The sequence below is a fragment of the Protomyctophum parallelum genome (genome assembly GCF_964188405.1).
Source record: "Protomyctophum parallelum genome assembly, chromosome: 11".
NCBI lineage: Eukaryota > Metazoa > Chordata > Actinopteri > Myctophiformes > Myctophidae > Protomyctophum > Protomyctophum parallelum.
The window spans coordinates 8,811,252-8,836,800 of NC_139707.1; the positions used below are offsets into that span (position 1 = coordinate 8,811,252).

The 25,549-nt window shown below is 46.9% G+C and overlaps 2 protein-coding genes across 2 annotated transcripts in view; one reads left to right on the top strand and one right to left on the bottom strand.

Moving 5' to 3' along the window:
- Window positions 1–932: 932 nt before the first annotated feature.
- Window positions 933–12,577, top strand: LOC310866539 (kelch domain-containing protein 3-like; the record flags this gene model as incomplete). The annotated part of the gene is made up of 2 exons (XM_083776180.1): window positions 933–1,924; window positions 12,463–12,577. 2 exons carry the CDS (start codon window positions 933–935, stop codon window positions 12,575–12,577), a joined length of 1,107 nt encoding a protein of 368 aa, XP_083632306.1.
- Window positions 12,578–21,190: 8,613 nt separating this feature from the next.
- Window positions 21,191–25,549, bottom strand: part of asmt (acetylserotonin O-methyltransferase) — a gene marked incomplete at both ends in the record, with an annotated part of 22,791 nt that continues 18,432 nt past the window's right edge. The window contains one exon of the mRNA XM_083776181.1: window positions 21,191–21,420. Coding sequence (XP_083632307.1) covers window positions 21,191–21,420 — 230 coding nt within the window. The remainder of the gene's footprint in view (window positions 21,421–25,549) is intronic.

Genomic DNA, 25,549 nt, shown 5'->3' on the forward strand with positions numbered 1-25,549 from the left:
CAGTTAGAGTGTAGGCTTGTTGTACTTGAAATGTACTGTAATTCTGCAAATAATAATAACAACAACTAGAACTGCACTCTGTCGAGTGCATACTTGCTTGTTGCACACTAGTAGGCCATAAATGGCCAACTAGTGCGCAAGCAGAGCGCGCAAGTACTTTCGACCGCTACAAACTGTCAACCAATTACATACATAATACTATGTATATGTATGTAATTTGTAAGTTGATTAGCGGTATACTGTGGTTACTTTGCGCCGTACGCACTGTCCCAGCCGTCCCGCCACTTTTGATGCGTATGCACCGTCCCAGCAAATTGTGCCTGATACGGCAGTGGTGCCAGATTACATACATGTATACATAGGAGCATTACCTTTAATCCTCCCAACACTAAAACATATCGTCATTATGTCACCATCGAAAACCAATTACACTCTGGCATTGGGTCCTTTAATCCACATATTTCTTACGTCATCATTGAGAGCTAGTTATACATATACACACCATGTAATCTGGTCCCAGCAAATCAGGCACAATTTGCTGGGACGGTGCATACGCATCAAAAGTGGCGGGTTGGCTGGGACGATGCGTACGAGCCGGGCGAAACTATTACTTGCACGCTCTGCTTGCGCAAGTAATAATAATACTGACTGATACTAAGAAAGCCTTTCTTAAGACAGTGGCCATTTGAACACAGATTTCCAGAGTCTGCCGCAGGCTGGGGTTGGTACGACGGCACTCTTATTGTCCATATGGAGATCAACATGCATCGATTCCCTGATTGGCCATCCCGACCCATCGGCTTAGCAGATTGGCCGACCTTTGCGTGACATGTGTGCCGCTATACCAATAAAGTGGTAGGGCAGGCAGGGAACACAATTGCATTTTTCAGAGCAACAATCGACTGATGAGCTCCAACGGAGTCGTTTGAGGAATGTTGCACTGGACACTGCACCTGGAACGGGGACCATCTAGAGATGGCCATGCTGCTGTGGCAGTGGGCCACAAACTGTACTCCTTTGGAGGGTACAGTAACGATAACTACAAGACCCAGATTGGCGTGTACGTCTTCAACTCGGTGTCTTTGCGCTGGGCGAAGTTGCCCCCGGTGACAACTGGCAGAGGAGACTGGTTGCCCCCCTCCATGCGCTCCGGCCACACTGCTGTGCTGATAGAAGATACCATCTACATCTGGGGAGGGGTTGCGAAGAACTCAAACTTGCTTTACATCTTTGACGTCAACACCCACAGATGGTCCAAACCCAATATCTCCGGGACCGTTCCAAGGGCGAGGTACAACCACTCCGCCTGTGTCTTGGGGAAGGCCATGTATATCTATGGAGGATACGCTTATCAGAATGGACGCACCAACGAAATCCAAAAGTTGGACAGCGCTGCGATGACCTGGTCCCTAATCAACACCAAAGGCACCTCTGCTCTCGCGTCGGAATGCCACACAGCCACCATCTTTGGGAAAAGGATGTTCGTCGTCGGGGGCCGGATGGACTGGATCGAGCAGGAGTACGACTGCATGAGGGTGTTTGACACGGAGACCAACTGTTGGCTGAGTGCTCCTTCCGCCAAGCTCCTTCCAGAGGTGCGCGTGGGTCATTCAGCCTTCGTCCACAACGGAGAGCTGTACATATTCGGCGGCCACCACTTCAACCAGTTCTTCAACACTCTGTGGAAGTTAAACCCGGAGACATTCTCCTGGAAGAGGATCGAGCCCAACGGGGACGGCCCGTGTTCGTGGAAGTCTAAGATGTGCTGCTGCACGGTGGGCGATCGCATTATCCTCTTTGGAGGAGGAGGATACACGGCCAAGGACCTGTACATATTAGACCTGAATCCTAGTCTGAAGACGTTATGCAAGCTGTCCGTCGTTCAGCACGGCCTGGAGCAGTCTGGACTCCCGCACGACATCAGGTGGGAACTGACGGTCATGACGGACAGAAGAAAAAAACGTAGCACACCGCCGAAAAGACCATGGCGCAGATCGCCGAGATCGGTTCAGCAGGTGACGACGGCAGAGAAACAAGTTCCGGGAATTGGAACAAAAGGAAGGGAAAGACGAGATCACGGCCCTTAAAAAGGCTATACATCATTCGGAGAGCCGAGCACAGGAATGTGCTCAGTGATGCCCACCAGAAACGATGCTGAACATCATACAGGAGAATATAGAGAAATCCACCAACTGAACTACAGCAGGGAAGATATGATGAGTTATCCCCACCCGGAACCAAGCCGCATCATACGGAGAATAGAGAAGTATATATTACCAAAGTGCACTGCATCAGGGCGAGGACATGGCTGCAAAGAGATCTAAGAATAGAAAGGTGCACACCCATTGATCTCCATCAGGAATGAATGTAGAAACAGATGCTTTGGGGAAGGAACGGAGGACAGCTGCGGAAGAGGACAGGAAACGGATGGCTTGTAAAGAGAACAGGGAGTGGGGACAGGGAAATAACTTTTTTTTTTTTTAATTAACAAACGCGGTGTTAAACGGGTTATGTGTTGGGACATAGTCACAGGACTTGACCATACAGCCAGTCACGGGACTCGACCATACAGCCAATCACAGGACTCGACCACACACACACTCACACCTCCATATACAGCACATGGGGCATGGGGAGTACAGTAGGTGGGATGATAAGATTCATCTTATAAATACGATACAACTTTATTGTTAGCTTGCACTGAAATTTCTTTTGCGTCCATGACGTCACCGTTCAAGAAACAGACGAGACATAGAAATACATTACAAAATGGTAGACATTACAGGATGAAAATCACAGAAAACAATCAGGAACGTGAACATATCCACTGCTTTAACGATTTTTTGGTTTAGAAGCCAGACAGACTGATGTACAAAAGAGTTCTTTAGTCTGTTTTTCTTAAATGTTCTTCTCAATAGAAACTAGAAAAAGTGCCCTTCTGGGCACAGGTCTCCACCAGGATGAGCAGATGTGAAGTTATCCACAGATCCGTGCAGTTAGAGGTAAAAACAGTTTTCGGCCAGTTATAGCGCCACCTTGAGGCTGAGTTGAAATTGTTCATGTGGCATTTCGTCCTCGACCTAGTGGGAATGTGGGTGCACAATTTCACGGAAATCACGCGATGTGTTCATGATTTGCAGCATTTTGTTTGAAACTGAGCACTCCTGTGAACTTTGGAAGCCAATCTTAACCAATTAGGATGGAGTCTGAGAAATCTGAAAGACTGATTTCGTTGAATGGCTCTAGAGAGACTGTGTACCAATTTGCGTGATGTTTGGACAAAATCTGTAGGTGTACTGTGCAAAAACTTGTTTTGCACAAAGCGGCCTCCTGGTGGCGCTATAACAGGCCGTTCTGGAAATCTGAAAGACTGGTTTCGTTGAATGGCTCTAGAGAGACTGTGTACCAATTTGCGTGATGTTTGGACAAAATCTGTAGGTGTACTGTGCAAAAACTTGTTTTGCACAAAGCGGCCTCCTGGTGGCGCTATAACAGGCCGTTCTGGAAATCTGAAAGACTGGTTTCGTTGAATGGCTCTAGTCTAGAGAGACTGTGTACCAATTTGCGTGATGTTTGGACAAAATCTGTAGGTGTACTGTGCAAAAACTTGTTTTGCACAAAGCGGCCTCCTGGAGCGGCCTCCTGGTGGCGCTATAACAGGCCGTTCTGGAAATCTGAAAGACTGGTTTGGTTGAATGGCTCTAGAGAGACTGTGTACCAATTTGCGTGATGTTTGGACAAAATCTGTAGGTGTACTGTGCAAAAACTTGTTTTGCACAAAGCGGCCTCCTGGTGGCGCTATAACAGGCCGTTCTGGAAAGTTTGGGGCAGAGGTTCATCGTTGGCATCCAGGGAGTGTGTGTGCAAAATGTGGCATCAACCGGGTTAACGGTGGCCGAGATTAGCTGCTCACGGACACACGGACGGACACACGGACGGACGGACGGACGGACACACGGACGGACACACGGACGGACGGACACACACACGGACGGACGGAGTGCAAAACATACTCTCCCCCCATGCCTTCGGCCTGGTGGAGACAATCACAATAGAGTCTGTCTGTCCTTTGTACCGGGCCGTATACAGCCATATACATCTGCCGCCATAATACTCTGGTTGCACAGTAATGATGTAATGATATTCCCCTCCCCCCCATGCATTGCCCCGTCAGTTTTCATATCCGCACACAACCCAAAACCACACTGTCATCGCCTGCCCCCAGAGAGAGACACAGCAGGTCATGTCTTCATTGTACCCTTTTGTCAGCTTGTGTTGCACGCATGCGTGTGTGCACGCTTGTGTGCGTTTGCGTGCGTGCGCGTGCGTGCGACTACGCTTTGAAAGAGTGGTCTGCAGTAATGTCACGTATATGCAGTCGATGGACTAAACATGCCCAGACCACCAGCAGCATCGTCGTCGTCCTTTAAGGTTACAGCTGTTAAGGAGGTGTTTTGTTGTCAGTAGGAATCAGTTGAACATCCTCGTCGCAATCAAGTAGCTGCCACAAATCTGTGTGTGTTTTGTTTTGTATCTGTGTCTCTGTGTCCGAGACTAAGTGCATTTAGTCACGCCCTGAGGGCCAGGACGAGCATCCCGAAAGAAAAAGACAACTGCAAGTGACAAGGGGACAGGGGGGGAGACGGGGGGGACAAGGGGACAGAGGGGAAGGGGGGACAAGGGGACAGAGGGGAAGGGGGGACAAGGGGACAGAGGGGAAGGGGGGACAATGGGACAGAGGGGAAGGGGGGACAATGGGACAGGGGGGGAAGGGGGGAAGTGGACAGGGGGGAAGGATTACTCACTCTGAAGTGGAGATACATAATATGCAGTGGTGGAAAAAAGTACTCAATTGTTTTACATAAGTAAAAGTACCAATACTGCAATTTATAAGTATACTTCGTTACAAGTAAAAGTACGGAATTGAAAATGTACTTGAGTAAAAGTACAAAAGTATCGGCATCACTTAAAGTATTAAAAGTAAAAGTACTCTATAGTACTATATTGCAGAATGTCCCATTTCACAAGTTCAAAATGTGTACAAAATCTATTGAAAATAGCCGATCTACAAGCTGCACAATGCGTCGCAAGATTGGCTATTTTCAAATGGCCAAAATGTATAGGGTTGAATTGGTTAATGTATGTTTTCTAATACAATTTTAAATCCCTAAAGTAACTATGTAACTACATTTTTCTAACAATTGTAGTGAAGTAAAAGTACACATTTTGGCTCTGATATGCAGTGGAGTAGAAGTAAAAGTACTGGAAATTGGAAATACTCAAGTAAAGTACAAATACCTCAGAATTGTACTTAGGTACAGTACTTAGTTACTTTCCACCACTGAGATACATAATGTGTGCGCGCGCGCACACACACACACACACACACACACACACACACACACCCTCACACACACACACACACACACACACACATTTGTGGTTGCCAATTACTGCATGTCGTTCTAGACGGCTGCCAGCCAGGGCAAGGTGTAGACAACCACATACGTCCTCCAATGCAAACGGACGGTTTCACCACCAGCGGGAGAGAGTGTGTACAGAGGTTGACGGACGCTATCTCCTCCCAGATCCCAATCCTCCCCGCTGAACAAGCACCTCGACCACCCATGGAGGAGTGTATGTAGTGCCACGCGGGGCAGGCCTGCTGCGCGACCGCCCATTGTTTCCTTAGCAATCGTTTTAGTGACGGGAGATTAAATTGGCAAACACATCGGTATTGGCCCGACGCTAGTTGTTTTTTCGATTAATCGGCATCGGTCCGATTCATTAATTGGTCCGATTGTCTTTGCAGATAATCATGCCCAGAGTATAACAGCTTGAACAGATCTACAAGCTCACAATATTAATGAAGTTAAATCTGGCTTGCCTAAGCCTGCAGTGCAGATACCCTTGCGACTATAGTTGCGTATTAGTCACGACCAAAAGTAACTTCTATAGTCGCGACCAGAAGCTGTAGGTCGTGACCTCGGTCGCGACCAATAAGCAACTAGTCGCGACCTGGTCGTTGGTCGCTACAGTATACCGGATCTCGCTGTCTCTCAATGGAGATACACAGCAATGCTTTGCTATGTGCCAATACGTGCCCAAACGCACAGCACACAAGCATTCACACAGCTTGTGCAGCGTACAGGAGAGCATTCACACAGCTTGTGCAGCGTACAGGAGAGCATTCACACACCTTGTGCAGCGTACAGGAGAGCATTCACACAGCTTGTGCAGCGTACAGGAGAGTTTAGCATCAGAAAGCTTCTCTCCAACGATTGTGTCGCTCCTCCCTGTATGCATACACTGTATAACTCATGAAAATCTACTACAAAAATGTGTGTGTGTGCGTGCGTGCGTGCCTGCCTGCCAGGGGGGCAGTCAGACAGATATTTTGTGAAGCCACTAAGGAAATCGTAGTTCATATAATGGCCTGTTGTGGCGCTGTCATTGGACCCAGAAAAACCCATAGCCCCATAGAAGTCCATGTATTTGGGCCCAACTTCACCTTGACTGTATTACCTTAATAAACATGGTCATGAATACTTTCTGCTTCCAGTCACTAGTTTAAAGTCTCATTTCTAATTCTTTTTGGAAAATTATGGTCCCATTAATTAAAAAAATGACCATAAAGTCGCGTATGTTCTGAGGGGCGTGGCTACCGTTACAGTCTATGATCGGGATTCCCCTCCCACTCGAGTCAAAATAAAAACCAACGGAGAAGAAGGGGGGAAGTCCCGCCTCGTTGTCTGGGCCAGCCAATGGCCAGCTGGGCCAAAACGGAGCCAGCCAATGGCCAGCTGGGCCAAAACGGATCTAGAAAGATGGCGACTTACGGTGCAGGAATAACAGGCTTCATTTTACGTCCATGTTAGACCCGGGGAACGCTTTGTCCATATTTTTTACAGTCTATGGTGCCTGCATGCGTGCGTGCGTGCCTGCGTGCCTGCCTGCGTGCCTGCCTGTGTGCGTGTGTGTGTGTGTGTGTGTGTGTGTGTGTGTGTGTAGCCTACAGGGCAGACAGTCTTTGTCCTCGGCTCAATACTGCTGTCACAGGCCCATGAATTATGGAACTGTTTCTCAGTGACAAAGCACAGCTTATACAGCCAGACATTTTTATTATGGAACTGTTTCTCAGTGACAAAGCACAGCTTATACAGCCAGACATTTTTATTGAATTGTGAGAAAGTGTGTGTGTGAGTGTGAGTGTGTGTGCGTGTGCGTGCGTGTGTGTGTGTGTGTGTGTGTGAGTGTGAGTGTGTGTGTGTGAGTGCAGTGTGAGTGTGAGTGTGTGTGCGTGTGCGTGCGTGCATGTATTTGTGCGTGCTAGATCTTTCTGACATGCAGTTGAGATGAAAAGACAAATCTCTCTCTCTCTCTCTCTCTCTCTCTCTCTCTCTCTCCTCCTCCTCTCTGCTCCCTCCCTTCCTTCATGCACCCTATATATAAAACAGTACGTGCTAAAGGCTCAAAGCATTTTAAAGCATGCCACAATGTGATGTGAGACAATACTAAAGCAATAAGCCACAAGAGGCGTCAGGTTACCGGGTATTTTATAATGGCTGCAGGGCGTAGTGAGAGGCGGAGTGTCGCTGACCCTGTCGGCCATTATAAAATACACAGTAAACTGGGACCTTGCGTGGCTTATTGCTTCTTTTCTTTTTTTTTATGTAACTTTATTTATAAGATTTTCAATTTTTGTAGACAAACAACCCCACATATACCCCACCCTCTCCGGTTCCATCACAAAACAAGACAACAAGAACAACAACAAAAAAACAACAATAAAATAAAATAAACAGGTAGTAAAGGATATAAATAATAAATGAAATAAATAAATACAATAAAATAAAATTAGCCTTTTACTAGATTAAGGGGCTACACAGTGAACCAAATTACATGTAGGAAAAACACTTATAGGACACATCATCAAAAGACAATGAGTCGGAAGACAGTGAAAGGGTGAATTCAAGGAAAGGGGATGGCTTATTGCTTTTAATGATAATAATAATAATATTAATAATAATAATAATGAATTGCATTTTATAGCACTTTTCCAAGTGCTCAAAGCGCTTTACAATGGTTCATTCATTCATACATTGGGAGGTGAAGTGGCGAACAGTCGACATCAGCGTCCTCACTTCCCACATTCACACACCAATGGTGGCGAGCTCACACCGACCGAAAAGCTAAAAGTAGAAGCGAGCCACACTTCCTTGTATACACTCTGCCTGTCTCTGTGACGGGGGAACAGGAGGCGATTGATGTCTTTACGAGGAGGCCCAGAGTGACTTTATTTTTTTGGGTGACACTGTCATACAGCAAAGAATAACTACAAAGCATTTATTTAATAGAGTCTCTTCCAAACTTGTCAAGAAATGTACTACTGAGAGACAAGTTGGGGAATATATATAGAACCCGATCACACAGAAAGCCCTAAGGCAGGGAGGGGTGCCCAGACTTTTTTGCTTTGAGAGTTACTTTCAAAATGACTAGCTCAACAAGATCTACCCACCAAAAAAATATATATATTATTGCATTGCTTTGAAAATAGTAAAACTGTACTTGAGGGAGCTTTGGAATAGCGGCGCTGGCGTTAGGACAAACACACTTGGAATGGGAACAAGAGGGAGGATTAAAAGTATGCTGTTGCATTTTGAGAGATGGTATAATCCTCTAACACAGTGTCCGCCTGTATGTTTTAGACCTCAGTCCTATAGCCTCAAGACATTATGCAAACTGGATCAGTCTGAACTCCCACACAACATCAGGTGGGAAGCATGCTGAAAAAAACCCAAAATAAATGACACAATACTACTACACTATCACCTGACAGTAATGACTACCATCCATGGAAAATAGAATATATGAAAAAATATATATATATAGCTGCAAGCAGCGATAAGAGCCCTTTTAGGCTGCTCAACAGCACCACTTTAGGTCACCCAGTGGTATTGCAGCTGTTCGTACCCCAAACAGACAGACAGACAGACAGACAGACAGACAGACAGACAGACAGACAGACAGACAGACAGACACCCCATCTATCCTCTCTTCTTTTATTATAGTTCTAACTTTCTACATTCATCCATGAAACCCAGTCAGGTTGAACCACGGGGTGGGAGATGTGCGTGCTCAGACTCACTCATGACTCAGTCGTCCGTCCGTCCGTCCGTCCGTCCGTCCGTCCGTCCGTCCGTCCGCCTGCCTGCCTGCATGCCTGCCTGCTTGTCTGTCTGTCTGTCTGTCTGTCTGTCTGTCTGCCTGCCGGCCGGTCTGTCTGTCTGTCTGCCTGCCTGCCTGTCTGTCTGTCTGTCTGCTGGAGAAAACAAGAAAAGTACTTTTAAAGAGATAAAGATGTGCTGAGTGAGACGATGTCCTTGTGGAATTGCGACAGCCACGATATCACCGAGTTGACCCCCATGCCATTGGACTTTGTTTATAGAATGAGTTCTCTCTAGCTAGCCCGCTCAGAGTGGAAATTGCATTTTGAGGTGTTGATGTGGACAGTAGACTACAGGTTCCCAAAGTGGGGTCCGGGGACCCCCAGGAGTACTTGAGGGAGTTCCAGGGGGGACCCAGCTAAATGATCATTTGGAACCAAATGGACCCTTATGGGTCTGTAACTCAAGAGAGTGTACAAACGGAACCATTTCTTCGCTCTCAGAGTTAAATTATATAGCATTGATTTGACAATATAAATTGGGGGTCCCAGAGATAGAAATGCCATTAAATGGGGGTCCGTAGACTAATATGCATATCAAACTGGGGGTCCTTGAAATTAAACGGTTTGAGAATCACTGCTGGAGACATACAAATCTTCTCTTACGGGGCATATCCCCTGGCATATCTTTTCAAATGGGGGTCCGCAGGCTAATTAGTGTCAATTTGGGGGTCCTTGACATGAAAAAGTCTGGGAACCAACCACTGGCCTACACACAAAAAAAGAAAAACCTCAAAAATGGAGTTAGGAGGTTTCCTCCCGACAGCAACGATATCCAGCAAGCCAAACGATGTCATGATAACGTTATGATGATGTCATGATAACGTTATGATGATGTCATGATAACGTTATGATGACGTCATGATAACGTTATGATGACATCCTCCAGTGACGTCCTATACTAGATCCCAAGAAATTACATCTGGCCACAAAAGATCACAGGATCTGCTGAATATGAAGGTAGCCTACTGTGGGGAAGCCAGCACTGTGTGTCATAGGCTCAATGTCAGTTTGACACATTCAGTAGATCTCGTGATCTTTTGTTGCCGGGTGTAATTTCTTGGGGTCTAGTAGGACTATATAGTAAATAATAAAAAAAGAAATCGCTAATACATTTTGTAAAATAATACATATTTAGCCCCATGCTCGAACGAAAGAAAGCAGCAAATAAATAAAAAAGAATACTCATCTTTTACTTTCTCTAATAACAACCTAAAACATGAACCTGGTTTGGAAAAAAAACTAAAGTTGTCCTTTAAGAATATTTTGACGCAGACACTTCCATACTTTTACTCAAGTATATTATACATCTACTACTACTATTGCTCAAGTAAAACATGGGAGTATACTTCCTCCATCACTGGTTGTGCTCTTGTTATGTGATGCTGTGCCAATCTGGCAACGTGTTGCCCGCTATAGACGAATTCAGAAACAGGTCTCATGGTCGCAGGTTACGTATTTCCTGTAGGCGGACTCGATGTAGCTGCGGGGTTTAAACCCTCACCAGGCGCACCTCTTCTACTACAGTGAACGGTAGAGTGACTGATGTTAGTCTGCCTCAAACGTTACTCCTTTACCTGCTTTTTACTAACACTAACATCACAAAGATGCCCAGGACATCGGGATGAACCTGTGTAGTTTATGGCTGCTCCAACAGTAGTGGCAACATAAAAAAAAAAACGGAATGTCAAAATATCCACCGCGGTGGCTGAGACCAGAGTAATGGTTGATACAAAGCAGTGAAAGGTCCTGAAAGATACATAACGTCAGTCTTACCCAATACCCAATCTTTCGGTTTTATGAACACAATGTACTTTATACCTTGTACTTTAAATGCTTTTAATAGTGAGGTATAAAGTACAGTAGCCTTGTCAGGTCAGGTCACTGTGGTCCAGCCTCAGCAACACTTAATTCCCCCTTCCATTATACATGCACAACTCTCTGTTAAAGCCTTCCACGAGGATTTTACATCAATCCTAACTCGGTGCCCTTTGAAGTCTGCTTAGCTCAAAATGCATGCGAGAGAGAGAGAGATGGAAGAGCTAGGAGACTAGGGGAGTCGAGAGACAAGAGAAATGAACTGGGAAAGAGACAGATGGAAAGAATTAAGTGTATGCGGAGTCTGAATGCCAAAGATGTGGTGAGTCACGAGTGTGGTGTGGGTGTGTGTGTGTAAAATGGTAAATGGTGCATTTATATAGCACCTTTATCCAAGATTGTGCATTACATTCACCCATTCACACACACATTCATACACCGATGGCAGCGGAAACCATGCAAGGCACCAACTAGCACATCGGGAGCAATTAGGGGTTCAGTGTCTTGCTCAAGGACACTTCGACAGTAACTCTGGGGGAGCCCGGGTTCGAACTGGCAACCTTACGGTTACCATCCAGCCACTCTACCCCTGAGCCACCACCACTGTGTGTGTGTGTGTGTGTGTGTGTGTGTGTGTGTGTGTGTGTGTGTGTGTGTGTGTGTGTGTGTGTGTGTGTGTGTGTGTGTGTGTGTGTGTGTGTGTGTGTGTGTGTGTGTGTGTGTGTGTGTGTGTGTGTGTGTGTGTGTGTGTGTGTGTGTGTGTGTGTGTGTGTGTGTGTGTGTGTGTGTGTGTGTGTGTGTGTGTGGCCACACTTTCTTGGCTTTCCAGCAGAAACTGGACACCCGTTCCGCTGGCTTTGCGGTTTGGTCGGACTGTCCAGACCTAAATGACCTCTGTGTCATTTAGACTGTCCAGACCTAAATGACCTCTGTGTCATTTAGACTGTCCAGACCTAAATGACCTCTGTGTCATTTAGACTGTCCAGACCTAAATGACCTCTGTGTCATTTAGACTGTCCAGACCTAAATGACCTCTGTGTCATTTATAGTGTCCAGACCTAAATGACCTCTGTGTCATTTAGACTGTCCAGACCTAAATGACCTCTGTGTCATTTAGAGTGTCCAGACCTAAATGACCTCTGTGTCATTTAGAGTGTCCAGACCTAAATGACCTCTGTGTCATTTATAGTGTCCAGACCTAAATGACCTCTGTGTCATTTAGACTGTCCAGACCTAAATGACCTCTGTGTCATTTAGAGTGTCCAGACCTAAATGACCTCTGTGTCATTTAGAGTGTCCAGACCTAAATGACCTCTGTGTCATTTAGAGTGTCCCTGGAGACTGTCCAGACCTAAATGACCTCTGTGTCATTTAGACTGTCCAGACCTAAATGACTTAATGACCTCTGTGTCATTTAGAGTGTCCCTGGAGTGGGTGCGGTCTGACTCAGAGACTGGGAGGGTCTCCGAGGACATGATAAAGGTCCCTCACTGCTTGCACCACACCGCAGAACAGATCACTGAAACACTGTGAACGGATGTTATGCATATACATATCATGGCGTAGTATAGCACGCCATGATAGAATAGTGGAACTCATAGCAAAGGAGATATCAAAATATCATGCATCTTCAGTGAGAATGTACACACATTCCAGGGTCATTCCATCCATGTTCCAACTCTGTGATAACTCGGATACCTTTATCTGACAGCTAATACACCACATAGTGTTGTGGTTGATGAAGAGTCCAGAGAAGTGTTTGTATTAGAGATAGCCTTTGACCACAGCCTAGAGGAAGCCTTTATGACCAAGGTTATAAAATACCAGCCACTTCTACTGTACATAACATCTGAGCTGGGCTATAGGTGCAGACTATTTGTCTTAATATTTGGCAGCCTAGGGGGCATACGCACAGACTGGTTGTTAGAGGGTTCCAACAACTTGGGATGCCCTAGAAGAAGGCAAAAAGGCTGGAAAGGTATTGTGGTGTCTCTGCTATCATTGATGGGTATTTTCTTAATTATGATTTATTGTTTCATATTTTATGTTCACATCTTATTACTATGTTAAAAAAAAGACCTTGTAACGTATCTTGTATCTGGTGCACAGGACTGCCCTGTCACAGTGTTTCATTCATTCCCCTTTGTAGGTCTAGGGGTATTTCAAGAAGAGGATGCAACACGGCTGACATAAGAGTTGTTATTTATTCAACGTTAAAGTGAAAAGGTATAATAATAATAAACAATAAAGAATACAACTTGAATACAACACAAAAGTCAGGCCATATGGGGCAACTTAAATAAATCATCAAAACTATCTGTCCCTATTCTAGTATCACACAACACTCTTACCTAACTAACCAATAAATGAAATGTTACATGAATTCAATCTACCTAAGCTGTCTACACAAACTACTGCCCTAACAAAGATTTACAAAAAGTACGCACCCATACGCCGTATTTATATATATTATATTATATACTATATATCTCTCTATATATATAACTATAATATCAGTTGTATCTTTAGCTCAGGAATACAGATCAAAATATATTATATTATATACTATACATCTCTATATATATATATATAATTATAATATCAGTTGTATCTTCTTTAGCTCAGAATCACAGAATCAGCTCAGGGGCTCCACACAGATATAGCCCCCCTGGCCTACGCTTTTAAACAGTTCTGAAACTTTGAGCATTCCCTAGCTCCTCTGGACAGTGTGCTGAGGCCGCAGTCACACCTATCAGACAAAGATCTTTGTCTTGTCTGATGAAAAGCATCAGACAAGACAGCTCCCAATTCATTTCCAATGGCAGTATGGGGAGACTGAGAGACACTGCCAATGATTGCATGTCACAGGTGCTGATAAGTAGTCTTCCCAGGCTGGTCCTCTGAGCGCGGATTGGCTCCTGGTGACGAGGGGGTGGGCAGACAGGTTGATGGGTCTCCGCCTCCACGCACCACAGCAGACCAGACCTGTGGCTGAAAGTGTTGATCAGCACTCTGTATAATGCAACCTATTCATGATTTATTATAAGTATATATATATAAGCATAACCACGTTATCATATAATATTATATATAAATACAATCATCACGTTATCATCTCCTAAATATATATAATCCCCGATTATGTAACACAGTGATGTCATATCAATATTTGCGTGTGTATTAATTCCACTATCAGCTCTCACCCACTCCAGATTGTCAATTGTACCAAAGGGAAATATGATTAAATGGAAAACACGAGAACAAACTTTGTCCTTAAAGATGAGGATAAACATACTCTCTCACCCCGGGAGATAAAGAGTCATCAACAGAATCCTAATCACGGAACGTGATTAAAATAGAAAACAGGATTCAGACGATCGGGCGCCCATGACAGCCCGATGACACCTTACTCTGATGGGACCTTTCAACCTATTGAAAATGTGACAGCTGAATCCTGATCTATGACATATTTCTCAGTATATATGTTTGTGCAAAATGATGTGACAAGGCATTCAGAATTCTCTCCTCTATCCTTTACCTTTGTATATACGCTCTGGATCTGAGAATACTTACTAAAGAAAACTTAGAAATACTCACTTTTTCAGTGAAGATTTATAAGGTCGAGGTATCTGGTCTTTTGGCTATTTTAATCGCCTCTCTCAGCTATCATATATGGTGGAGACGCTGTTACTTATACCCATAGAGTACTGAGTGACATGCCTATAGTGTATCATGAAAACACATGCCATGATTTAGCAGATGTAACTCTAATGCACCTATGTTACAAAACCCTTTAGGGTCTAGGGATGAGTTTGTAACATAAAGATAGTTTACCAGGTTGTGGAGCATATGGTGCAAATAATGGAGACAGCACAGTTTTAGAGTAAGAATGTGCAATGTGTTTTCTTTACTCATTTACATTTACAAAATGTACAGTATACAGCAGGTGTGCACAAGCACACATGAAACAGTTAAAACCATTTAGGCCTGACGTTGAAATAAAAATAGTCTTCTGAAAGTATATATTCAAAGATTTGTGCCGCATTTTCATGATTAAAAAAAAATATATATAGCAGACCTACAAGCTCGTAGCGCTCCACTCGGTGGCGCGCTATGAGCTTGTAGATCTGCTATTTTTCAATAGCTAAAGTATAACATAATTCTTAGTTAAAACACAAAAAGGGGTTCCGGTCCAGAATGGGTATAAGTCACTACCAAGGGACACGGGTGTTGCCAAAACAACAAAAGCAGCTAGGTGAAACAAAAGACAGACAAACTAACTATAGTTCAAGGTTCAAGTTTATTTAGTGTCCCCGACGGGCAAATTGGGTTGCAGCATGCATAGACAGTACATTGGACAATGAGACAGTACAAATAAACAAACAGTTCACATAGCAGATACCAAAGTAGCCTACAAAGGTGCACATAACCATTAAAGTGCAGGCGTTAAAAGTGCTATGCATAGGTCATAAAAAGTTTGTGTGCATACAGTAGACATGCTTATCATAACTTCTAGTAATTTGTAAACCAAAAGCCTGCCTACATAACTACTCCAACTAAAACTTAGTTCGAAATGCATGTGGTGACGAACACCCCTTACCTAGTGTGCTCAACAAGATTCTACCTACATGGGGCCTGTGTATAGAGGCCTCTGTCTTACCTCTCCCAAGGCAGTGCATATACAACAGAATTTACAACATTAAACTAAAACATAAGGTTTTTGCTCTGGGACACAAAGGGGAGAGAGACAGACTATAAAGGCCTATTCATAGTCTGGATTTTCGGTGGTAAGGTGACCACCGCTCCGGTGGTGAGCTGACCACCGGAGCTGAAATAACGTTGAGCGGTGGTGAGTAAAAACAGAGAGAAGGGCTGGGGCGGTGGCGGTGGTTTGCTCTTCACCGCGGCTCGTGACGTCATGTTGTAGTTCGGTGGTCACCCCACCACCGTAAATCCAGACTATGTATGAGCCTTTAGAATGCAGGGACAGGAGTACAAACAAATGAGCTGGTTGATAGAGGGAGCCCTTTTATAGGCCAGCAGGTGCTGGTGATTGGATGAGGGTGGAGTCAGGTAAAACAGGCTGATTGGCAGATGAGGTGACTTCATGGGGACTTTAGCCCCCTTTCTGAAACCAGCTCCTCACCACTCGCTCTACACACTTGCCCTCGATATGCACGTTCACGCGAGGCTGCGCCATATTAAGTGTCGTCCGAAACCAAGCAGCCTTGAGTGGAAGTGGCTTATAAAGCCCTCAAGAGCGAGTCTGTGCCGATCTAGACTCGATTGCCTTGTGCAGCCCTGCTCTCTGTCCGCATGGAAACCGCGACCTACAAATGTAAGTACCACCACAAATAAATGATAAATAAACTCCTCCTAAACAATCTTCATCTGATGCAGAATAGACAACGCTCCAACTGATGTTCACAAGGGCTCTTTATTTACCCCACCGTGAAAAACTATAAATGAAACCACACAAACAAAACAACTTTTAACAATGATTTATAAACACCATGGATGTATATGACAGTCACGCTGTATTTCCTTTTTCCATATTAATGAAATCCACATGTCACACAAACATACACGATGCAATGCAATATAACTGTACAAACAAAATAACAGGTAACACAATTGCATGATGGTAACCATGGCAACGAATGGTGTCTGTTTCCTGTTTCTGCACAAGGCGGGCGAGTGTATTTCCAAACAGTTTTTTATACCCAGCACCCTAATCAAGGGAACTTGATTCAGCTGGAGGGGCACTTCCTGACGAGGGAACCTCCCGAGAGCACTTCAAGTCAAGGGACTGGTTTCAGAAAGGGCCCAAACCTGCAGAGAATGACAAAGTGGAGGGAAGGAGAGACAGGGGAGGAATGCAGAGCAACCCTAGACAAACTACACTATACGTGGCACGTAATAACAACCTATAATATTTGTGTCCTTATATGCATATATCCTTTGTGTGGACAAAATAAATGTGCATGTGTACTGTATGTGCGTGCATGTGTGCGTGCGTGCGTGCGCATGTGTACGTGCGTGTGCATGTGTACGCGTGCGTGCGTGTGCTTGTGGGTGGGGGCCAGAAGTGAAAGCCATGGCTAGACAGAGCTTTATTGAGCTCTGTGTGTCCACCATGACGGAGCTTTATTGAGCTCTGCGTGTCCACCATGACGGAGCTTTATTGAGCTCTGTGTGTCCACCATGACAGAGCTTTATTGAGCTCTGTGTGTCCACCATGACGGAGCTTTATTGAGCTCTGCGTGTCCACCATGACGGAGCTTTATTGAGCTCTCTGTGTCCACCATGACAGAGCTTTATTGAGCTCTGTGTGTCCACCATGACAGAGCTTTATTGAGCTATGTGTGTCCACCATGACAGAGCTTTATTGAGCTCTGTGTGTGTCCACCATGACGGAGCTTTATTGAGCTCTGTGTCCACCATGACGGAGCTTTATTGAGCTCTGTGTCCACCATGACAGAGCTTTATTGAGCTCTCTGTGTGTCCACCATGACGGAGCTTTATTGAGCTCTGTGTGTCCACCATGACAGAGCTTTATTGAGCTCTGTGTCCACCATGACAGAGCTTTATTGAGCTCTGTGTGTCCACCATGATGGAGCTTTATTGAGCTCTGTGTGTCCACCATGACAGAGCTTTATTGAGCTCTGTGTGTCCACCATGACGGAGCTTTATTGAGCTCTGCGTGTCCACCATGACGGAGCTTTATTGAGCTCTGTGTGTCCTCCATGACAGAGCTTTATTGAGCTCTGTGTGTCCACCATGACAGAGCTTTATTGAGCTCTCTGTGTGTCCACCATGACAGAGCTTTATTGAGCTCTGTGTGTCCACCATGACGGAGCTTTATTGAGCTCTGTGTGTCCACCATGACGGAGCTTTATTGAGCTCTGTGTGTGTCCACCATGACAGAGCTTTATTGAGCTCTGTGTGTCCACCATGACGGAGCTTTATTGAGCTCTGTGTGTCCACCATGACAGAGCTTTATTTATTGAGCTCTGTGTGTCCACCATGACAGAGCTTTATTTATTGAGCTCTGTGTGTCCACCATGACAGAGCTTTATTGAGCTCTGTGTGTCCACCATGACAGAGCTTTATTGAGCTCTGTGTCCTCCATGACAGAGCTTTAATGAGCTCTGTGTGTCCACCATGACGGAGCTTTATTGAGCTCTGTGTGTCCTCCATGACAGAGCTTTATTGAGCTCTGTGTGTCCACCATGTGACAGAGCTTTATTGAGCTCTGTGTGTCCACCATGACGGAGCTTTATTGAGCTCTGTGTGTCCACCATGACAGAGCTTTATTGAGCTCTGTGTGTCCTCCATGACAGAGCTTTATTGAGCTCTGTGTGTCCACCATGACGGAGCTTTATTGAGCTCTGTGTGTCCACCATGACGGAGCTTTATTGAGCTCTGTGTGTCCACCATGACGGAGCTTTATTGAGCTCTGTGTGTCCACCATGACGGAGCTTTATTGAGCTCTGTGTGTCCACCATGACGGAGCTTTATTGAGCTCTGTGTGTCCACCATGACAGAGCTTTATTGAGCTCTGTGTGTCCACCATGACAGAGCTTTATTGAGCTCTGTGTGTCCACCATGATGGAGCTTTACTGAGCTCTGTGTGTCCACCATGACAGAGCTTTATTGAGCTCTGTGTGTCCACCATGATGGAGCTTTACTGAGCTCTGTGTGTCCACCATGACAGAGCTTTATTGAGCTCTGTGTGTCCACCATGATGGAGCTTTATTGAGCTCTGTGTGTCCACCATGACAGAGCTTTATTGAGCTCTGTGTGTCCACCATGACGGAGCTTTATTGAGCTCTGCGTGTCCACCATGACGGAGCTTTATTGAGCTCTGTGTGTCCTCCATGACAGAGCTTTATTGAGCTCTGTGTGTCCACCATGACAGAGCTTTATTGAGCTCTCTGTGTGTCCACCATGACAGAGCTTTATTGAGCTCTGTGTGTCCACCATGACGGAGCTTTATTGAGCTCTGTGTGTCCACCATGACGGAGCTTTATTGAGCTCTGTGTGTGTCCACCATGACAGAGCTTTATTGAGCTCTGTGTGTCCACCATGACGGAGCTTTATTGAGCTCTGTGTGTGTCCACCATGACAGAGCTTTATTGAGCTCTGTGTGTCCACCATGACAGAGCTTTACTGAGCTCTGTGTGTCCACCATGACAGAGCTTTATTTATTGAGCTCTGTGTGTCCACCATGACAGAGCTTTATTGAGCTCTGTGTGTCCACCATGACAGAGCTTTATTGAGCTCTGTGTGTCCACCATGACGGAGCTTTATTGAGCTCTGTGTGTCCTCCATGACGGAGCTTTATTGAGCTCTGTGTGTCCACCATGACAGAGCTTTATTGAGCTCTGTGTGTGTCCACCATGACGGAGCTTTATTGAGCTCTGTGTGTCCACCATGACAGAGCTTTATTGAGCTCTGTGTCCTCCATGACAGAGCTTTAATGAGCTCTGTGTGTCCACCATGACAGAGCTTTATTGAGCTCTGTGTGTCCACCATGACGGAGCTTTATTGAGCTCTGTGTGTGTCCACCATGACGGAGCTTTATTGAGCTCTGTGTGTCCACCATGACGGAGCTTTATTGAGCTCTGTGTGTCCACCATGACAGAGCTTTATTGAGCTCTGTGTGTCCACCATGACGGAGCTTTATTGAGCTCTGTGTGTCCACCATGACAGAGCTTTATTGAGCTCTGTGTGTCCACCATGACGGAGCTTTATTGAGCTCTGTGTGTCCACCATGACAGAGCTTTATTGAGCTCTGTGTGTCCATCATGACAGAGCTTTATTGAGCTCTGTGTGTCGACCACGACAAAGAGCCTGCAGGTACAATACGCGGCTTCACCCGGCTAATAAGAACAGAGGGAGGGCGAGGGGTGCTCAGACACGGGGCTTTAGCACAGGGGCCGATAAGAGGGAGTGATATAGAGGGGAGTGAGCTTTTTAACCCATTCTGACCTGAGATCAGATTCATACGAGGTTTCCGCCGGACACACACTGGTCTGATGAACCCATTCTGACCTGAGATCAGATTCTAAAAATGTCAGTCGTTCTTCGATTTTTCTAAAATAGCAGACCTACAAGCTCGTATCGCGCCACTCGGTGGCGCGATATGAGCTTGTAGATCTGCTATTTTTAAATAGCTAAAGCATAACATGATGCTGACACTAAAATGGGTGCCCGGTCAGAATGGGTTAAGCCCAATTCATATACTTCGTTGCACGATGGTCTTGCACAGAGGAAAAAAAGCAAACCTATACAAGCTCACAACGGGTAGCATTCGCGACCCGTTGTGAGCTTGCAGGTCTGCCATTTCCACCGCGTGACGGAGCATATATATCGTTGCTGTCGGGAGGAAACCTCATAACTCCATTTTTGAGGGTTTTTATTTTAATTTTTTTGTGGCATAAATCAGTGCTATTGAACACCCTTTATGTCTGTGTGTTGTTTCAAAAATATTGAACCAATGGAAAGTAGTAAAAAGTGCCTTGGACAAAACCTCCTAACTCCATTGGACCCTCAAAATGTCTGCTAAAGCAACTAACTCCACCACCTCTCCCCCTCTCATGGAAGTAATTGACAGTTACAAGTAATTGAAAGTTACAACACCAACTTTGATGAGGCTGTATTGCTAAAAAAATCAATAATAGTGAAAATAGCATAATGACAAAGTATGCAACAAAATGCTGGACAGGATTTCTTCTCAATTAATTAGTTTATTAATTATTTCTGTCTCTGCATCGCCCAATCCCCTCCACACAAAAGAAGTAACAAGCACATACTGTAGCAGTCAGTTTACCAACATTTACAGTGCTTTATCCTTTTGACACGTGTGTGCGTGTGTGTGCGTGCGTGTGCGTGTGTGTGTGTGTGTGTGCGTGTGTATGTGCGTGCGTGTGTGCGTGCGTATATGTATCCTCGTATGCATTTTTGTCATGAAAGAAAGAAAGAAATCAATCAATCAATCAATCAATCAATCACATGACCAGAATAGTGACCCTATGGGGTTTTAAGTGGTTAAATTAACACAGGATTTTTTCTGTGTAAGTGTGTACACACACACACACACACACACACACACACACACACACGCTTTTTGGGGGGCGTGGGTCAGACCGGTCCCTCCTTGCGCGCCAGGACAGCGTCGTAGGTCTTGCCCGTGCGGCGGACCTCCACCCGGGCCTGGCTGAAGCCGGCGGCGGTCAGCAGGGCAGCGTACTGCGGCGCCGTCCTCTCCCGGCCCTCCGTCTGGACCAGCATGTTCAGAGAGTACAGCTGGGCCGTGAGCGGCCCCGAGCCGTCCTCCAGGAGCAGAGCCTCCACCAGCAGCACCCCACCGCCTGGGGGGGGGGGGGGGGGGGGAGGAAGAGACCCTTTAAAACACATTTAGTGCCGGAAGTGCATCAAAATAGAAGCTCCGGGTGCCAGAGTTGTCTGATCGCTTTTACTCTGAAAGCCATGAACCGAAAACACTTTCCTAAAAAAGTTGACTTTACAAAGAGACCTCACATCCCCGATCATCTTAATTATTTTTTTTACGCTCCAAAAAACGTTCATATTTTGCGGGAGAGACGGATGAGGAGCAGAAATGAAGCGCCAGCATATCGATCCATTCATCACCACGGAGAGCGCCGTGGATTAGGAGATACGAGTCATTCTTTCCGCCGCGCTAATTGGGAGTCAATGACAAGCTAATTATTGCACTAAGCGTTAGCGTTAGGAAAAATTCTGAATATTCTCATCTCGCCCCGCGTCGCTGGGACGTCGCTAGGACGTCCACAGACGTCGTAGGCACTAATATTTCGGGATCCTTATGACGGCCTCATGCGTCATACGAACTGAAACGGTTAACCCCACCGCCTGCACCACACACAGGGGGAGGAAGAGGCCCTTTAACCGCACCGCCTGACCCACACACAGGGGGAGGAAGAGACCCTTTAACCCCACCGCCTGACCCACACACAGGGGGAGGAAGAGACCCTTTAACCCCACCGCCTGCACCACACACAGGGGGAGGAAGAGGCCCTTTAACCGCACCGCCTGACCCACACACAGGGGGAGGAAGAGACCCTTTAACCCCACCGCCTGCACCACACACAGGGGGAGGAAGAGACCCTTTAACCCCACCGCCTGCACCACACACAGGGGGAGGAAGAGACCCTTTAACCCCACCGCCTGCACCACACACAGGGGGAGGAAGAGACCCTTTAACCCCACCGCCTGCACCACACACAGGGGGAGGAAGAGGCCCTTTAACCGCACCGCCTGACCCACACACAGGGGGAGGAAGAGACCCTTTAACCCCACCGCCTGCACCACACACAGGGGGAGGAAGAGACCCTTTAACCCCACCGCCTGACCCACACACAGGGGGAGGAAGAGACCCTTTAACCCCACCGCCTGCACCACACACAGGGGGAGGAAGAGACCCTTTAACCCCACCGCCTGCACCACACACAGGGGGAGGAAGAGACCCTTTAACCCCACCGCCTGACCCACACACAGGGGGAGGAAGAGACCCTTTAACCCCACCGCCTGCACCCACACACAGGGGGAGGAAGAGACCCTTTAACCCCACCGCCTGCACCACAGACAGGGGGAGGAAGAGACCCTTTAACCCCACCGCCTGCACCACACACAGGGGGAGGAAGAGACCCTTTAACCCCACCGCCTGACCCACACACAGGGGGAGGAAGAGACCCTTTAACCCCACCGCCTGCACCACACACAGGGGGAGGAAGAGACCCTTTAACCCCACCGCCTGCACCACAGACAGGGGGAGGAAGAGACCCTTTAACCCCACCGCCTGCACCACACACAGGGGGAGGAAGAGACCCTTTAACCCCACCGCCTGACCCACACACAGGGGGAGGAAGAGACCCTTTAACCCCACCGCCTGCACCACACACAGGGGGAGGAAGAGACCCTTTAACCCCACCGCCTGCACCACAGACAGGGGGAGGAAGAGACCCTTTAACCCCACCGCCTGACCCACACACAGGGGGAGGAAGAGACCACAGGGGGAGAAAGAGACCCTTTAACCCCACCGCCTGCACCACACACAGGGGGAGGAAGAGACCCTTTAACCCCACCGCCTGCACCACACACAGGGGGAGGAAGAGACCCTTTAACCCCACCGCCTGACCCACACACAGGGGGAGAAAGAGACCCTTTAACCCCACCGCCTGCACCACAGACAGGGGAAGGAAGAGACCCTTTAACCCCACCGCCTGACCCACACACAGGGGGAGGAAGAGACCCTTTAACCCCACCGCCTGACCCACACACAGGGGGAGGAAGAGACCCTTTAACCCCACCGCCTGCACCACACACAGGGGGAGGAAGAGACCCTTTAACCCCACCGCCTGACCCACACACAGGGGGAGGAAGAGACCCTTTAACCCCACCGCCTGCACCACACACAGGGGGAGGAAGAGACCCTTTAACCCCACCGCCTGACCCACACACAGGGGAAGGAAGAGACCCTTTAACCCCACCGCCTGACCCACACACAGGGGGAGGAAGAGACCCTTTAACCCCACCGCCTGACCCACACACAGGGGGAGGAAGAGACCCTTTAACCCCACCGCCTGCACCACAGACAGGGGGAGGAAGAGACCCTTTAACCCCACCGCCTGCACCACACACAGGGGGAGGAAGAGACCCTTTAACCCCACCGCCTGCACCACACACAGGGGGAGGAAGAGACCCTTTAACCCCACCGCCTGCACCACAGACAGGGGGAGGAAGAGACCCTTTAACCCCACCGCCTGCACCACACACAGGGGGAGGAAGAGACCCTTTAACCCCACCGCCTGACCCACACACAGGGGGAGGAAGAGACCCTTTAACCCCACCGCCTGCACCACACACAGGGGGAGGAAGAGACCCTTTAACCCCACCGCCTGCACCACACACAGGGGGAGGAAGAGACCCTTTAACCCCACCGCCTGCACCACAGACAGGGGGAGGAAGAGACCCTTTAACCCCACCGCCTGCACCACACACAGGGGGAGGAAGAGACCCTTTAACCCCACCGCCTGACCCACACACAGGGGGAGGAAGAGACCCTTTAGACCCATTTAGACCTTAACCCATTTAGGCCCAACGTCGAAATTTAAACAATCTCTTCTAACAGTTTTCTGAAATACCTCATATGTTTCTGTGTCAGTGGTGCTCAATATTTCATGCATGTCAAGGACCCCAAAAGTGATATGTAATTGGCCACCGACCCCCATCTGAAAATATGTTATTCCAGGAACCCCTCAGAAGCAAACATTTGTCGTTTGTCATTTGTCGCTCTTTCCAGCGATTCCAGCCCGGCAGATTTTGTGGCGCTGGGGGTGGCAAAATGCAGCCTGAACTGTTGGTGGAATACATTGGAGTCAAAGAGCCAGGTGGACCAGCTTATTATAAATAATCACTATTTCTGAATGATTGTATTTGTAAAATACTAGGAACACAAAAATGGTAAATAAAATGGTAAATGGTGCATTTATATAGCGCCTTTATCCAAGGCGCTTTACATAGATTGTGCATTACATTCACCCATTCACACACACATTCATACACCGATGGCGGCGGAAACCATGCAAGGCACCAACTAGCACATCAGGAGCAATTAGTGGTTCAGAGTATTTGCTCAAGGACACTTTGACAGTAACTCTGGGGGAGCCCGGGTTCGAACTGGCAACCTTGCGGTTACCATCAGGCCACTCTACCCCTGAGCCGCCGCCGCCCAAAAGAAGACATATCTCATGTTGTTTTCTGCTGTTGTGTTTCGATGTGCACACCGCATACTTTTATAGAGGTATCTAAAGAACACAAAGTGAGTTCATGAACATGCGAAAGTATCGAGAGACTGACCATCGTTGCCTGATAACGTCGTGATAACCAAATCCTCAGCCTCAGTAAATCCACGTAGTGTGCACATCGAAAAACAAGTACCGTAATCATAAAACAAAGTGTGATTATTTTATATTCCTGGATTATTATGAATCAAAATCAAAATCGTTCAGAAATGGTGTTTGCTCACATGGTGGACCAGCCGCGGTCTCATTCAATGCAATTATGTAGTTCCGGGTTTTATTACTGGTGGGCGTGTGTGCATGCGTGCGTGCGTACGTGCGTGCGTGCATGCGTGCGTGCATGCGTGCGTGCGTGCGTGCATGCGTGCGTGCGTGCGTACATACGTGCGTGTGTCTTGTGTGTGTATGTGTGAGAAAAAAAACCATCATGTATTTTTGTAAGATTTGGTCCCTGACTCCCTGGGAGACCAGAAAAGAATAATAAAAAAAGCAAGGTTTGGGAACCCATAACTGCTGTAGGTTATGTGATGATACCTGTGTGTGACTTTATTTGGTGGTTTATTGCAGACTTCTTCTCCTGCTCCTGTGGGTGTATTGATTTGGGCTGAAGGTCTTTCCAGACAGGAGGCGGGAGAGAGTGGCGCGCTTAATAATTCATTTT